Below are 13781 nucleotides of genomic sequence, written 5' to 3' on the forward strand. Positions count from 1 at the left end.
ACATTTTATGATGTGACAGAACGTTACTCACCACAACCGAGCCAATTAGAGCAACCCATAGGCCATTTCATACACTGATGCGTGGCTTTTCAAGCACAATGAACGTTCAGGTTCCCAAACTCTTCTGCAATCCCGGAGTGACTAAAATGCATGCTTAGAAAACAATTTTAACCACCAAATGGGTGTTCCGCCTGGTCACGTGCTCACCTGGAACAACGGTGCATTCCCGAAGAGAATTCGGAGAGCTTCTGATGGAAATGGGAAAGACCCTACGGACACGCGGGTAAAGATTAGAGAGAGGCCTCACGGATAAGCGGAGAACATGACAGAGACCTCATAAGTGCATAAAAAAGAAACGAAGCAAAAATAAAACACTACAAAAACGCTCTAACGATGAGGAGTCCCGGAGGCGCTCCGCCGCGTCCGTGCTTGCAGTTTGCCCGTCCATGGCTGCACGTCTTTATCGGCGCCGACGCCCGTCGGCTATCAATCGCAGTCTTCTGTTTGGCACCGTGCCGTGGCGGAGTGGAATCGGCTGTGCTAAAGCCGCTGCTCCGCGGCTCACATCCGGCGCGCTGCTTGGCAAGTTCACTGAGAGCCCCCCGGACCGCACGGTGTGCTGTCGCACGGACTCGCGTTCTTGGCTCATGAAGCTGCCTGCAGAGCGTAGCGAAGGCGCGCTCTCCGAGAACCCCCGACTGAGCGGTGTGCTGTCGCGCGGGCTCACGTTTTTTGGGTCATGAAGCTGCCTGTAGAGCGAAGCGATGGCGCGCTCTCCAAGAGGCCCCCGACCGCGCGGTGTGCTGTCGCACGGGCTCACGTTCCAGTCGTGAAGTTGCCTACAGAGCGTAGTGATTTCGCGGTCGGGGGCTGCTCTCTGAGGGGCCCCCGACTGCGACATCAGGCCCCGCCCCCGACCGCGCGACGTGCTGTCGCACGGGCTCACGTTCTGGTCGTAAAGCTGCCCGCACGGCGTGGAGATGGGGTGCCGCGTCAGGTTGATCGATACTCCGGGGCGCACGGTGACACAGACTGCGCTTTGTGTGCTTATTGTGGTGGGATACGTTGTTATCACGTGTGTTTTGGCACTGGGTGTAGCATCCTATCCAGTTGGGAGGCCCTGCATCTCACTAATTTTAAAAAGAAAGTGGGTGAAATTCGGGGTAAAACTCATCTGTTCATGTTAATTTGGGGATAGTTCCTAAATAGTTCATTCAAGATAGTCTATCCTTTCCTCCCAAATACTTTTTACAACTATATCACTGGTATGCACATATGAGGGTGTACCCGCTTTTTTGCGTCGGTTTTTGTTTATTGTTACGGTGCGCATGATTCGGTGCGAGCCTCTTGATTGCAAGAATACCAGCGCTCACACCAACTAGTGAGTGCCGTGCAAAGCCTGGCCCCACCACTCAATCGTGAAATCCCGTGTCAATGGCAGGATTTGGCGGCGATATCTTAACTCGCCAACCTGCTCGGTACAGTCCGTTGTGCCCTTTGACGTCACCTAAACTTCGCGCGGTCGCTGTCATCAATTGCAGGTCATCGCAGTCAGAGGTTAATAACGAGCCCCTAAGGCCACTTGAATCCACCCCGTCACGGGCGGGGGAATCGGCAGGTGGATGCTCTGACCAACAGCTGCGGAGTTTATGGAATGGACGGCACTGACCTGGATTATGATTCTGAATTAGCCATTGCATGTGGATGGATTTGAAGAAACGAGGATCCGCTCAGCGTGCTGGGGTTTGTGTACCCTCGTGTTAACGGCCATAGTCATGCCGATGTACTTGTTTCCATATACGCTGTACGGCTCTGTGCGGGTCAGCTGTAGATACAAAGACGAAGTTTAACATGCCCAAGCGTAAGCTGCATACGCCCTCGTGATTTGCATCTCGTATTGCTTAAAAGATGTTGACATGCTTAACATTATAGCTGCTTAAACCTGAGGTTGCTGCTCTGTACCGTACGTCCAATGCATGTGTAATTAACACCTGGGATCTTTGATCGCATGAAAAACACGAATCATCCCCCCCTTGACCATACTAAAGCTCGTGTAACCTAAATGTTCACGAGCTGGTGTCTCCGCCGATTCCTGTCGTCATGAGATTAATCGCGTAGTCCCACTTGCCAGGACGAGTCAACAATCCGTAGAAAAACACGCCAATCGTCATTGGTGCTCCAGGAAGCACTCAAGGTGCCGTGACTTTATGGCGTCGCCTGTCTCGCACCCTGGCAGGAAGGGCGGGCCCCGCGGGGAATCGAACCTCGTGCTTCTGGTTTCTCAGACGCGCAGCTTAAGCACTGCACTGCCGATGCCCTTCGCGATGCGGCGGCACCATCTTAGCCAAACTTTTTAAAGACCAGTACGTTTTTGATAATTCAATTTCAGGCGTGAACTAGACCCGATGGATAGGCTCGCAAACGGAATGTTATGAAGTCAGCATGAGTGATGACGTCACTGGTGTCAATGAGCGTGGCACGCCCCATACCTAGAGCCGGACGCGGGAATATTGCTGGACGACGCCGAAGGATTGTGAGAAGTGACCTGCATTATATAGTACACTCTTGACTGCAGTCTCAAACTTCAGGGAAAGCAGCAGAGAAGCCGCAGAGCTCACTATTTTTTGGCGGGCATCCCCTCTCCTCTTCAGACGAGTTTTGAAATTTATATTTCAGTTATAATTTCAAAACTCATTTGAAGAGGACGTTTTAGCCCAAATGTAATGAACTTAGCGGTTTGGTTGTCGTATTCTTTGGAGTTTTAGGCTGCATTTAAGAATGTAAGGTAAAATAACGATGATGATAAACAGTCTCAGAAATGGTTTACCATCGATGAAGAAAAGTAGTCTGATTGAATGCAATCTGGGTTAAAAATACCATGTATGAATGGTCTAAGAAACAGCACATTTTAACCTTGTACTGCCATGGTTTAGTTATCAAGTCATCACCTGGAAATTTCAGAACCGAATTTCAAAGACTCAACGCGTTATTTGCTGTTAACCTCCCTCAAGTTAAGCGTGTTTAATAAAAACGTAGAAACGGTCAAGATTTTCGACTCTGCTTGCCCAGAAAACGAGCACTTTCAGAAGGTGCTTGCAAAAAATTAATGTCGCATGGTGTGAGAATATTGAGACATTGGCCAACACTGGATAAAAAATCAGCCTGGACACGGAGATCAGTTCTGTTACCGGAAGTTGTCAATGTTTTGCTGCGAAGTGATTCATTTCGAAAACATTGTACCATCTTTTATCACCAAGATACTGGGTAGGGAAAACATGACATCGAATGGGTAGATACTAGGTAGCAGCTTGTTGTAGGGAATGTTCCACATTTAAGGATATTAAAGCAGGCATCAGATGTCATCAAACAGGCCCACGCATAGCTATGTGTATGTTTTTTAGTAGAGATGATTGCTCTAGGCAGCGCAATTTCTCTGTTTAGTAAATATACTCCTCAATACGTCCCTGTGTGGATACGTCATGGTACCTTGCAGTGCGTTGATCGAGAGTCAGTTGACGGCCGCTTTATCTGGAAACCGAGCTCACGAACGCCAGATATAAACGACTCGACCATTATCTTTTTCTTGGCTTTGATCACCGCATGGCTAATGAATTGACAGGATATGAATGGGGTTACTATGGCGTCACAGATGCTTTGGTGATCTTGAAATAGTCTCCCAAATTGTCAGCACATCTTCGTGGCGTGTAGCTAAAAAACTAGTGGGGTTTTGGTCTTAAGAAGGGCAGGGCTATGAACTGCATCAAATAATCTTCAAGATGGCTATTTTAGCTCAAAACCCCATCCAAATATGGAACACCCCCGTTAGTCAGTGATCAGACTGTGCTGTAACCTGCAGAACCGGAGTCGGATATATCGATCGACCGACTCAAAAGTAATGACCGGGAGTTGAAGAATGCCGCAGTGTCAACCGGCTGAGCATGCATGGGAAAATGCCGTGCAATGCCGTGGCGATATCCAATTGCAATGTACAAACAGTGAACTGAGAATATTCTTTTTCGCCTAACCTGTATCAAACATCCATTCGAACGATCATATTCTACCCACCTTCTTTGCGGCGTATAAGATCACTGCACTGTTCATGCTCCGATGTCAGCGACGCCATGCTGCTCTTGCTCAAATGGCACCCCTCCGTCCCTGCCGACTAGCCGTTCCACATCAACGCTCAGCGACATAGATCACATGCATGGGATTCTTGCACCATGCTAACGTCAGTGCACGGGATACAGGCCTTGCATTTTCAACACTGGGTCAGGAAATCGCTTCGCATGCGTTCTGTATGCAGTTTCAATCACCTGCAAAAGGCAATGCGGCTTCTGGGCGTACGATTGGTTAATGATCTATCGTAGGTCATAGTGTCTCAGCCTGATAAAACTTATCATCGCTTATTAACCAAGTCGTTTATCGGTGATTGGTGCCCAATTCATTCTCTGAATACTCCTGCCATGTAGTACCTGGCATATTGATGCATTTTAAAAAATGTTCCTGCGGAGCAGTGCAATCGGTTAGACATGTCGGTGATTTTTCGGCCGATCCCTTTTCTGTCTGCCATCGTCGCATGTGTTGACCCCATTTATGTCAAAGATCTGACGGATAATTTCAATGAACAACTTGAGGAGATCATTACTGCTTCCACGTTTTAACTCTTCCAATGCATAAACGATTAGCAAAATAATTACACAGAAGTGGCACAACTGCTATAATCAGCCATTGTGAGTATATCCAATGCAGTTGAGGAGTGCTTTTCCTATTTATGCAAGCTCAATCCACTCCTAAATAACCCTCACCAATAAGTTAGCGAAAAGGACCCTATTAGCGTTGCAAAGTAGCGTTGCTGCTTCGGGGCTGTGGTTCCGGTTGACCGAACTAATGTCCCCAGATGTCGACCGTGGTAGCAGTGCTGAGCCAATGGGGATGGAGACTGCTCCGACACTGTCTCGTCGTGACTCGGTGGACCACCGGCACTCTGAGTCGGGGGCTCCACATCCTGCTCCTGTACTTCAGACCCAACAAGCTGGGTGAGTGGACTCACCCAGCCATCGGGCCGGGCTGGGTGACGGAGCTTTCGCCGCCAGCGTGGCGAAGATGGGATCGATACTGCAACGGATCATTATGACGATGCTTTGTTGCCAGCCCAAGCTGGGTGCCTGATGCGGCCGTTGTCTTATCGGTGTGTAACAGACATGGCCTTACATCACCCGTCATTGGTTTATGAGAATACCAAGTTGGATGGAAGTGACATGGTATGGCACGCTTAGAGTTTAAATTCCAATCCAGATTAGTGAGATAACCGGTGTCGATACAGAAGCTCGTTCTCAATTAGCTGAAAACAAACAAGCGACAAAACCGGGATGCGTGTTTAGATGTTGCGCTATCACGCTGGCTCCTTTTGAACCGAAGCTGTTCCGTCGCATGCCGCGAGGTCATCGCCAGATAATTCGGCAGCATCATTATATTGACGTAAAACGCCTGCTCTCTCCGTATCAAGGGGCGCGATCCCGGGTCTCTGCAGACCACGTTCGCACGTGCTGGCAACTCCGGCATGTACTGCAAAGCGGGCTCATGTGCTATTCAGCACCGCAGTCACAACCTTTACATTCCGGGAACCCGTGGGCGAAGGTTGGATGGGCTCGGCTAAGACGCTGCCGCGTTCCAGCCGCACTGCCGGCGCCCGACCGCGATGAGCTTCTGGACTGGGTGAACCAGCAGCTGCCGGCGCGGCCCGTGGCCAACTTCGGCACCGACTGGAGCGACGGGCTGGTGCTGGGCGCGCTGGTCAACGCGTTGGCGCCGCGCGCCGTGCCAGCCGACCAGCTCAGCGGCGACAACCCCGTGCACAATATTGCCACGGCGCTGCGACGTGCCCGGGACCTGCTCAAGGTCGAGCCGGTGAGGGACCGGCGCCGCCCGGCCGACGTCGAGCGCTGGGGCGGACCTCTCTGGCAATCACTGTCCCGGGTGCCCGGGGCTGCTGGGGATCACTGTCGGGTCCTGCTAGCGTGGTCTGGTCGAGTGAAATCGGACGAGGTGTCCGGCGTTCACGGAACGACTCAGTGGCAATAACATAATGCACGCTAATGTGGTTGATTCACCATGACATTGCAATGCAACGTATCGACTGCCGACCACAATTTTCCAGCAATGACATCACTGTCCGTTTTGACTGAGCGTCATGGCACCGTGTCGAGCGCCCAGCGCGCCTGGCCACCGCTCCGTGCCACGGGATGGCGAGCCGTGACGTCCCTCGTCGAGTTGTGACGTCATCTGTCCCCCGCCGCAGACACTGTCGGTGATGGACGTGATCTGGGCGACGGACGAAGCGCAGCTGATGTGCTACCTCGCCCGGCTGCGCGAGTCGGCCGGCCGGCTGAAGCGGCGCTTCACGCTGGTGAAGACGGCCTCCTTCATGGCGGACGAGCCGCCGCCGCCGCCGCCGACCGAGTGCACGGCCTCGGGGCGCGGTCTCTCTCGCGCCGAGTGCGGCTGCCTGGCCGACTTCATGGTGCGGTTCGGACGCGCCAGTCGGCTGGATCTGCTGCTGGAGCTGCGCTCGGACGCCGGCGACTTCTTCACGCAGAGGATCACGGCCCGCTCGCCGCCGCGCCTGCGCGTGAAGGACAGCCTACGGGCGCCAGCCGGCGGCCTGGTGCAACGTAACATCCCTCTGGGGTACTATGTGGCCGGCAGGAGCGTGGCGGTAACGTACCGACCGCCGTCAGCCGGCAGGCTCAGCATCAGCCTCGTCTGGCACGGCCACCACCTGCCCGGCAGCCCCTTTATGGTGGACGTGGCGGCGGGGGAGGCGGAGGAGGCGCCAGCGGGGGCGGAGGTGGCGTCAGGGGCCGGTGGAGGTAGAGGACGAGGTGTCGGGGGAACGAGATGATGAGATGGAGGAGCCGAATGCATCGGTTCAGCTGCCCTCGCCGGACGGGGACACCGCTCAGACGGAGGAACCGGCGTCTCCTGCGTCCGCTGCGGAGATGGAGCGGGCCGGCACTCCACCTCACCGGCTGACAGTGCTGAGAGAGCTGTCGAGGGAAAGTGACGAACCACCCACCCGCACGCAGACGGATGCAGCGATTTGGATGTCGCCGCCGACCGCAGAAGGGGAGCGATCAGCGCCTTCTGCGTCTGCTGCTGAGACGGCGACGGCCGGTGACATCCGTCGACACCTGCCTATTCTCAGAGAGGTGTCAAGGGAAGACGAATACCTACTGGCGACGCCGACTTGGCAGAGGGAGGACGCACCCAATTCCATTGCAGAGCATGGGAAAGATGACTACCAGGAATGTCTGCTGGACCTCTTTCACTCAGCTGCGGCGAACGTTCATTTAAACGGAGACGAAATGGAAGAAAACGGCGCATCAACTGAGGCAGTGGCCCCTGGTGTAACACTAGGAAATGTCTATGCCTCCTACGATTTGCTAATGCCCGAATTAGCCAGTCACGACGACAAATATCGCCATGTTGACGCACCGCGGAATAAAAACATCACACAATCGGACATCAGCCCGGAAGACAGTTTCCAGAAACACCTCATCCGCGACACAGCGGAACGCGAGAGCCGAGATGCACCGGTTGCCGGGGCAACGACGCATCGTGGCATGCCATGCATCGTTCAATCACCGCCCACGGCTATGGAATCTAAGGCGGCGACGGCGGAAGACACCGCGGAGGAGGGCCCGGCACGCCCTGTCGTCTCGCCACGCACGTCCGACGGTAGTATTCCCCAGGCACATATTGACAATCCGTCGTGCAGCACACCAATTACGCCGCGGGTATGTGACGGATGTCGGTCATCCGGCGAGACGCTATCGGACGCCGTCATTTCCGGTCAGGCGGCCGAGCGTGAGCGCGTGTTGACAGACTTGTCAGGCGCTGATACGTCGCCAGTTCCCGACCGCTGTCGAGACGGGGAGGATGTTCGGCAGTGCGCTGCACGTGACAAGTCAAAGGGCGTATTCGGGGCAAAGTGCCGGTGTAACCTAACCTTGGCATGCGCTGACGACATCCAGAGCGATGGCCAGGAGGCGACCGTGACGGAAAATGCCTTACTTGAAATGCCCGAAATGTGTGCTCGTGGTCAGAAAGCAGCAGGCAACGAAAGCAAAGAATACTTAGAAAATATGTCAGCTTTACCGTCGACGTCACCTAATGAGGTGAACTTTTGCGGTCTGACAGACCATGCAGAGCAGGCTGGTGGTGGCGCACGGGGTGGTGGCAACATGAGCAGCCCACGGAGGTGATAAGGAGCATAGAGAGCAGATCACAAACGCATTGCGCACCTCCAGTTCTGGGCTCACCAGAGCACGTGCTGAATCCCGAAGAACAGAAACCCGATGCAGATTCTGAGCTATCATTGCCCCATGGATGCGCCGAGGGAATGGAGCAAGATGCGCCCTTTGGTGGTGAAGAATCCGAACGCGACAGCCAATTCCAGTCGTCTCAAAACCCATCCTCATCTGAACGCATTTTGCCACTCGAAGCTCTTCGTCCTAACACCACGGCAGACTCAGAGCTCCCTTGCAAAAACGCAGCACGTCCGGAACCCGGTGGGCCGGGCGTTGTAAATCACCCCGCGACCGTTGAGTGCACCCATGCGGTCACTGGCGATACGGCGTCTGAGGAAGAGCCCATCCCTGCGACAAGCACGGGCGGTTCGTTCACAGACGACTACCCCGCCTCCGCGTCGTCCGAGCCACTGGCCGTGAAGTCTGGCGCAATTGGTGATTTATCTCTGCCGACGCACGTCTCGGACGATACACGAGAGTGTAATCCTGCCGTCAGCCGGGCGCCCGCCTACGGAGGGCTGGGGGCGGAGGTCCCCCATGGCGCCAGCTCGCCAGAAACGGTGGAGGTTTGTGAGAGGCTGTGCCACGATTATATCCAACGTGACGCGCGCGGGTCATACGTCACCAGTGAGGAACCGCAAGCGGACCAAGATGACCCAATAAAGCAAGCTGATAGAGACAAAACTGTTGAGGGCTATTCTTCCCCAGTGAAACATGAACACACCGACGAGAAAAGTTTGGCGACTGAACCCGGTGTATGCCTCCGCTCAGATGCCAACCATAACTTGTTTGAGTCCGCCCAAGTTTCTGGTTCCCGTGAGGTGCCAGACCACGCAGAGGATCTTTGGAGACCTGGTCGAAGATGGAGCACTTCTCGACTTCGAGAATGTAATCAGCATAAAACCGACGATGCAACTTGGGACACTTTAGAGGGGACACTTGGTGCAGAGGTAGGAGCCAACGAGGCAAATAAGTGGTCGCGTGAACAGACAAGCATGGAAAGTTTTGCAATCGGTCACCCTCGAGCGATTACTGACACGGAGGCGTCAAACACCTGTGTGACATCTGAAGACCAGGCACTCATCCAAATGTTTCCCAAGCAGTGTGAGCCGGTTCACGGGCCGCTGTTCGATCCCCCCGCGCCGAACGCCTGGCAGCAAGAGCAGCCCGATGCGCCGCTCGCGAGACAGCCGGCTGGCACCCTTTCTCCGGACAGTTCAAAGTACAGCGGTCAGTACACCAAGCTACAGACGCCCCTGGAGGCCAAGCACGGGCTTCACGACACTCAGGCGCGCACCAAGGTATACCTGGGCGCGGCGGCGACGCGCGTGCGTCAGCCGGCCGCCGTGTGGGCCCGGCTGCTTCCGTCCGTCGCCTTCGAGCCGGGCCTGCCGACGCCCGTCGGATCCGACGGCGATGAGCGCTCGGCCGCGGGGTGCGTCGGCCCGACCGAGCCCGGCGGCCGGGGGCAGGCGGCGGCGCCCGCACCAGCGGTCCCCCAGCAGCGCCGGGAGGGGGGCGAGCCGACCTGGTGTGGGGCGAGCGCCTCCCTCGACTGCGACCCCGCCGCCGCGCGCGCGGCTGTGTCGCACGCAGTTCAGCACGGTGCGCATTCGGGCCGTCGGAGGGATGGAAGTGGCGACGTGTCCAACAGCGGCACTTTTGAGCTCGGTGTGAGTGTGGCAGGGGAATCCATACAGCCCGGCCCAAGTGACGAGGACCATGGACTTCTGGAAAATGACGTCATTCCAGACGCGCCTTTGTTTTCGGCAGAGAGCGCAGAGAGCGTGCCCTTGTGCCGTGCTGACGGTGACATAGCTGACATGCAAATGGGCAGTGCGAATGACAAAGATGCACCTGACAGCCTCTTGCCCAAATCCGCGCCGCCAAAGAGGCCGGACGCATTTGAAGAGATCATTGACATTCAGGAGTGTGTACCACATGATGCCATTTTCAGCCGAGATGTCCACCAGCCACAATTTCAACATCAGCCTGTAGAGTTCCGAGACGTTAAAGGCAGGAAGGAGTTGTTTGTGATCGTGAATGAAAAGCCGGAGGGAAGTCCGAACCCGACGGCAACAGACTGGCCAGAGGATGACGCGTTTGAACAGGGGACCAATCTTAATTCGCCGTACGCACACGTTGTCGCTGATGTCAGCTGGGAAGAGGATATTTTGCCAGACGTACCTCGAAATTTGCGCCAAGAGACAGAGACTGAAGATGATCCATGGAAGGGTGTGCGTCAAAAAGGGGGAGTGTACGGAAAGGGTTCTGATGCACAGGTTCACGCGTCAGCGAAACGCACCGATTCTGAATCAGAATGCAGTCATGAACCCTTTAACGTCTCTCTCTGCAGTGAAAGGTCACCTGGAAAGCTAAGGGAAGACATGAACCAAGAATCCGTGGCATCTTATCTCATCGATGCCTGTCACGAGCGGAAAGCCTTGGGAGTGCCTCACGAAGTGAATGCGTTGTGCAATGTGCCACCATGTCTTTCGCTCAGACCAGACAAACACCAGCCGCCCAACAACATCGCAATATTGCCGGACAATTACGGATCGAAATATGTGCCAGTTCAACCCTCTGACGATGAACTGTACGCTGCATACATGACTGATGTGGAGCACTTGCAAGAGAGTCTAACAAAGCAGATGCAGGAGAACAACGAAATCCTGGAAAGAAATGGTGCAATAACAGCGTGGCAGAACCGCTCAGCAGACAGCCCTGGCAGGGCAGGCTCCGCTGAGCTATCTATCGACTCACCTGCGGCTGACACAGACCGCGTCCCAATGACACCGACACTCGAGCACGGCAGACGCAGTCCCGACACTGAGGCCGACACCCCTGCGGCCGTGCGCGAGGCGTCGAGCAAGAGCGGGCGGCGCGCTGTCGACGACGAAAGCAGGCTGGTGTCGATAGACACCGTGTACTTTGTGCCCGGCACGCCGCCGCCGGTCGGCAGGACGCCGGTGCTGCTTAGCTGCGTCCCCCGAGATTCGGATCTCCCTCGAGATCCGGATCTCGGTGAGCCGGTCGCGCCCACCGCTCGAAGTCCCGGCGAAGCGGCCACGACTGCTAGTCCGGACCGGGGCGAGTCGTTCGCTTCCGCCGCCCTGGCCACGGGAGAGGGGGTGTGCTCACCAGCGCAGGCAGGACTGGACTTGCGCGAGTTAAGTGACGCCGTTTTTCCACGCGAGGGCGCAGCCGTGGAGAATAGAGCTATCGCTCGCCCAAAAAGAGCCAGTGATGCCCGAATGGACACCATGTGGGCATGGGAGGTCACGAAAAGTGGAACCCTGCCGACTGAGAACGGCAGGGACAGCCTTCGCGGTGTGAAGTGTGTCAGCACCGGCGGACGAAATCCTGACGCCAGGAGCCGGCTCCTGATGCCGCCAGCTTCACCGGACGGATACGTGGCTCAACTCATCAGTAGACACTCCCAGGGTGGAGTGGACGACAGTGCTGTCATGCCAAAGGAGACCATGTGGCAGACCCTTTTTCCTCCCACGGAAATCTGCCTCGAAGAACGCAAGAAGATGTTGGAGATAGGAAAAACCTCGGACATGAAACCAAAGGGTACGCAATGATGCAGCTTGTATCATAGACATGGATTCCGACGTCTCGCAAATTGAAAAGGTTTGAAAAGTGATCCTGATCGGAGATTCTGATATCACTAAAACCCGACTTAAATGTGAGGTGCTAACTTTATTTTTGCTACAACTAAATGTAACTTATACATTTACCACAACAATAAACATAAAGAACGTAACCAGCTGCATTCATGTCACGTTTGAAGTTCACATACGTGTTCAATGGCCAATAGTCTGTCTGTCACTATAACTGAGCACTTATTTTCCCCAGCCCAGCCTGTGGTGCGCGTTCACGACGAGGGCCGCGTGGTTCGTCTACGGCGAATGTACGAGCAGCTGAGCGAGTCGGCGAGGCGAGCGAGCGAGCACCGGTCAGATGGCTCGCTGTTCGACTCGCGCGGCTCCTCGCGCAGCATGGTGGACCTGGCCGAGCCTCAACGCCGAGCCCAGGGCGAGTTGAACGCCTCGCTGTTCGGCACCAGAGAGAAGAGCAGGAGCTCCGCCGAGCTGGCGCGCCCCCTAGCAGCGGCACGGACGCCTGCTCCGCTGGAGCCGCCGGCGGAGGAGGAGCACGGGGCGGACGAGCAGGACCGCGCGGTGGCAGCAGCGGCGCGGCGGCAGGCCGTGGACCGCAGCCTCTCTTGCTCAGACGCCGGCCGGCCGGTTCGCGTCGGCCGTTTGCTCTCCTGCTGGGAGCTGTCGAACCTCTCCACGGACGCCAATCACGCACGCTTCGAGGCCATCCAGCGCTTCTTCGAGGGTCTGCGCGAGGGCCGGATCTGCAGCGGCGGCGGCGGCGCGCTGGAGCTGGGCGGCCGCGGCGCGGTCCGGCCCGGATCGGCGCTCTCCTGGCTGCGGCGCCGCTGGCCGGCGGGCGGCCACTACTCGCTGCCCGGCCGCTTCGACCTGGGCCTGGCCGGTCTGCGCCGCTCTCTGAGCGCCATGCCGCGCTGCATGAGCCCGCCGTACGACGACGACGACGGTGACAGCCTGGAGTGCGCCGAGCGGGTGGTGCTGGCGGCGCGGCAGGCGGAGCAGCCCGCGCCGGCCTCGCCGCTGCGCGTCATGGACGAGTACCCGTACCTGCCTCAGCGCCGCTCGCGGCCGCGGCTACTCGCGCGCGGCCTGATCCCACGCGACGAGATGCTCCGCCAGGGCTGTGATCGAGTCGTCGTGTTCGGGACGGGCCTCTTCCACGGCCGCGTCGACATCGTCAACAGATTTCAGGTGCGTGTGGGGCGGCGGCAGCGGAGTTGGGATCTGCTTTTGGGATCCTCGGATAGGCCTGATGCATTTTGGTCATTACCACCGATGAGATGTCTGCTTGTCTTGGGTATCCTCATGAATATGGTGGGGATCATTTGGGCCGCATGAGAAGTGTGCCAACCGGATTTTTTTTCTGGAGGTTTCAAACGTTAAGTGAGTATACACAATTAATGTATGTTGGAAATCTTAAACAACCAGATCACTTCACTGTTTTCTAACAGCAAACATAATTCGAAAACAAAGGAAAAGTGTGCCAACCGGATGAGAAGTGTGCCAATCGGAATATTTTCTGGAAGTTGATTTCATTTATGGGGTAGTTGATTTCCTTGATTTCAGGCATTTTCAACCGAATATGCTCCTTTGTTTTCGAATTATGTTTGTTGTTAGAAAACAGTAAAGTGATCTGGTTGTTTCAGATTTCCAACATACATAAATTGTGTATATTCACTTAACGTTTGAATCTTGTCGCATTACTGGTGTGGGAAGCTTTATATTTTCACATCTACGGCAAATCTACCGTTCCGTAGAATAAAAACAGGAAGTTAAATACCCAGCATAAGGGCGCGTCTCTCGTGTATATCGCTCTGGGCCTGGAATAGGGTCCGAGAAGTGAGGA

The 13781-nt window shown here is 55.6% G+C and overlaps 2 protein-coding genes across 2 annotated transcripts in view; both read left to right on the forward strand.

Annotated features, from left to right (window-relative positions):
- The window catches only part of LOC119111229 (uncharacterized), a 15923-nt gene extending 5807 nt beyond the window's left edge, over positions 1-10116 (forward strand). Inside the window, exons 4-9 of the mRNA XM_037235049.1 lie at positions 4898-5036; positions 5675-5785; positions 5825-5907; positions 6299-6852; positions 9526-9744; positions 10083-10116. Coding sequence (XP_037090944.1) covers positions 4898-5036; positions 5675-5785; positions 5825-5907; positions 6299-6852; positions 9526-9744; positions 10083-10116 — 1140 coding nt within the window. The remainder of the gene's footprint in view (positions 1-4897; positions 5037-5674; positions 5786-5824; positions 5908-6298; positions 6853-9525; positions 9745-10082) is intronic.
- A 179-nt stretch (positions 10117-10295) lies between these two features.
- LOC119111230 (uncharacterized) lies at positions 10296-13028 on the forward strand. The gene is made up of 3 exons (XM_037235050.1): positions 10296-11885; positions 12171-12699; positions 12992-13028. The coding sequence occupies exons 1-3, from the start codon at positions 10697-10699 to the stop codon at positions 13026-13028; spliced, it is 1755 nt and encodes a 584-aa protein (XP_037090945.1). The 5' UTR covers positions 10296-10696.
- Positions 13029-13781: the final 753 nt, after the last annotated feature.

Source organism: Pollicipes pollicipes, unplaced genomic scaffold (genome assembly GCF_011947565.3).
Source record: "Pollicipes pollicipes isolate AB1234 unplaced genomic scaffold, Ppol_2.1 Scaffold_7261;HRSCAF=8764_pilon_pilon_pilon, whole genome shotgun sequence".
NCBI classification, from domain to species: Eukaryota; Metazoa; Arthropoda; class Thecostraca; order Pollicipedomorpha; family Pollicipedidae; genus Pollicipes; species Pollicipes pollicipes.

Bases quoted from the DNA above. Each gene is read 5' to 3' on its own strand.
- LOC119111230 (XM_037235050.1), top strand. From the start codon at position 10,697: ATGAACCAAGAATCCGTGGCATCTTATCTCATCGATGCCTGTCACGAG. The intron at 11,886-12,170 runs GTACGCAATGAT...TATTTTCCCCAG, and splicing joins CTCGGACATGAAACCAAAGG to CCCAGCCTGTGGTGCGCGTT. The intron at 12,700-12,991 runs GCTGGAGCTGGG...TACCTGCCTCAG, and splicing joins TGCAGCGGCGGCGGCGGCGC to CGCCGCTCGCGGCCGCGGCT.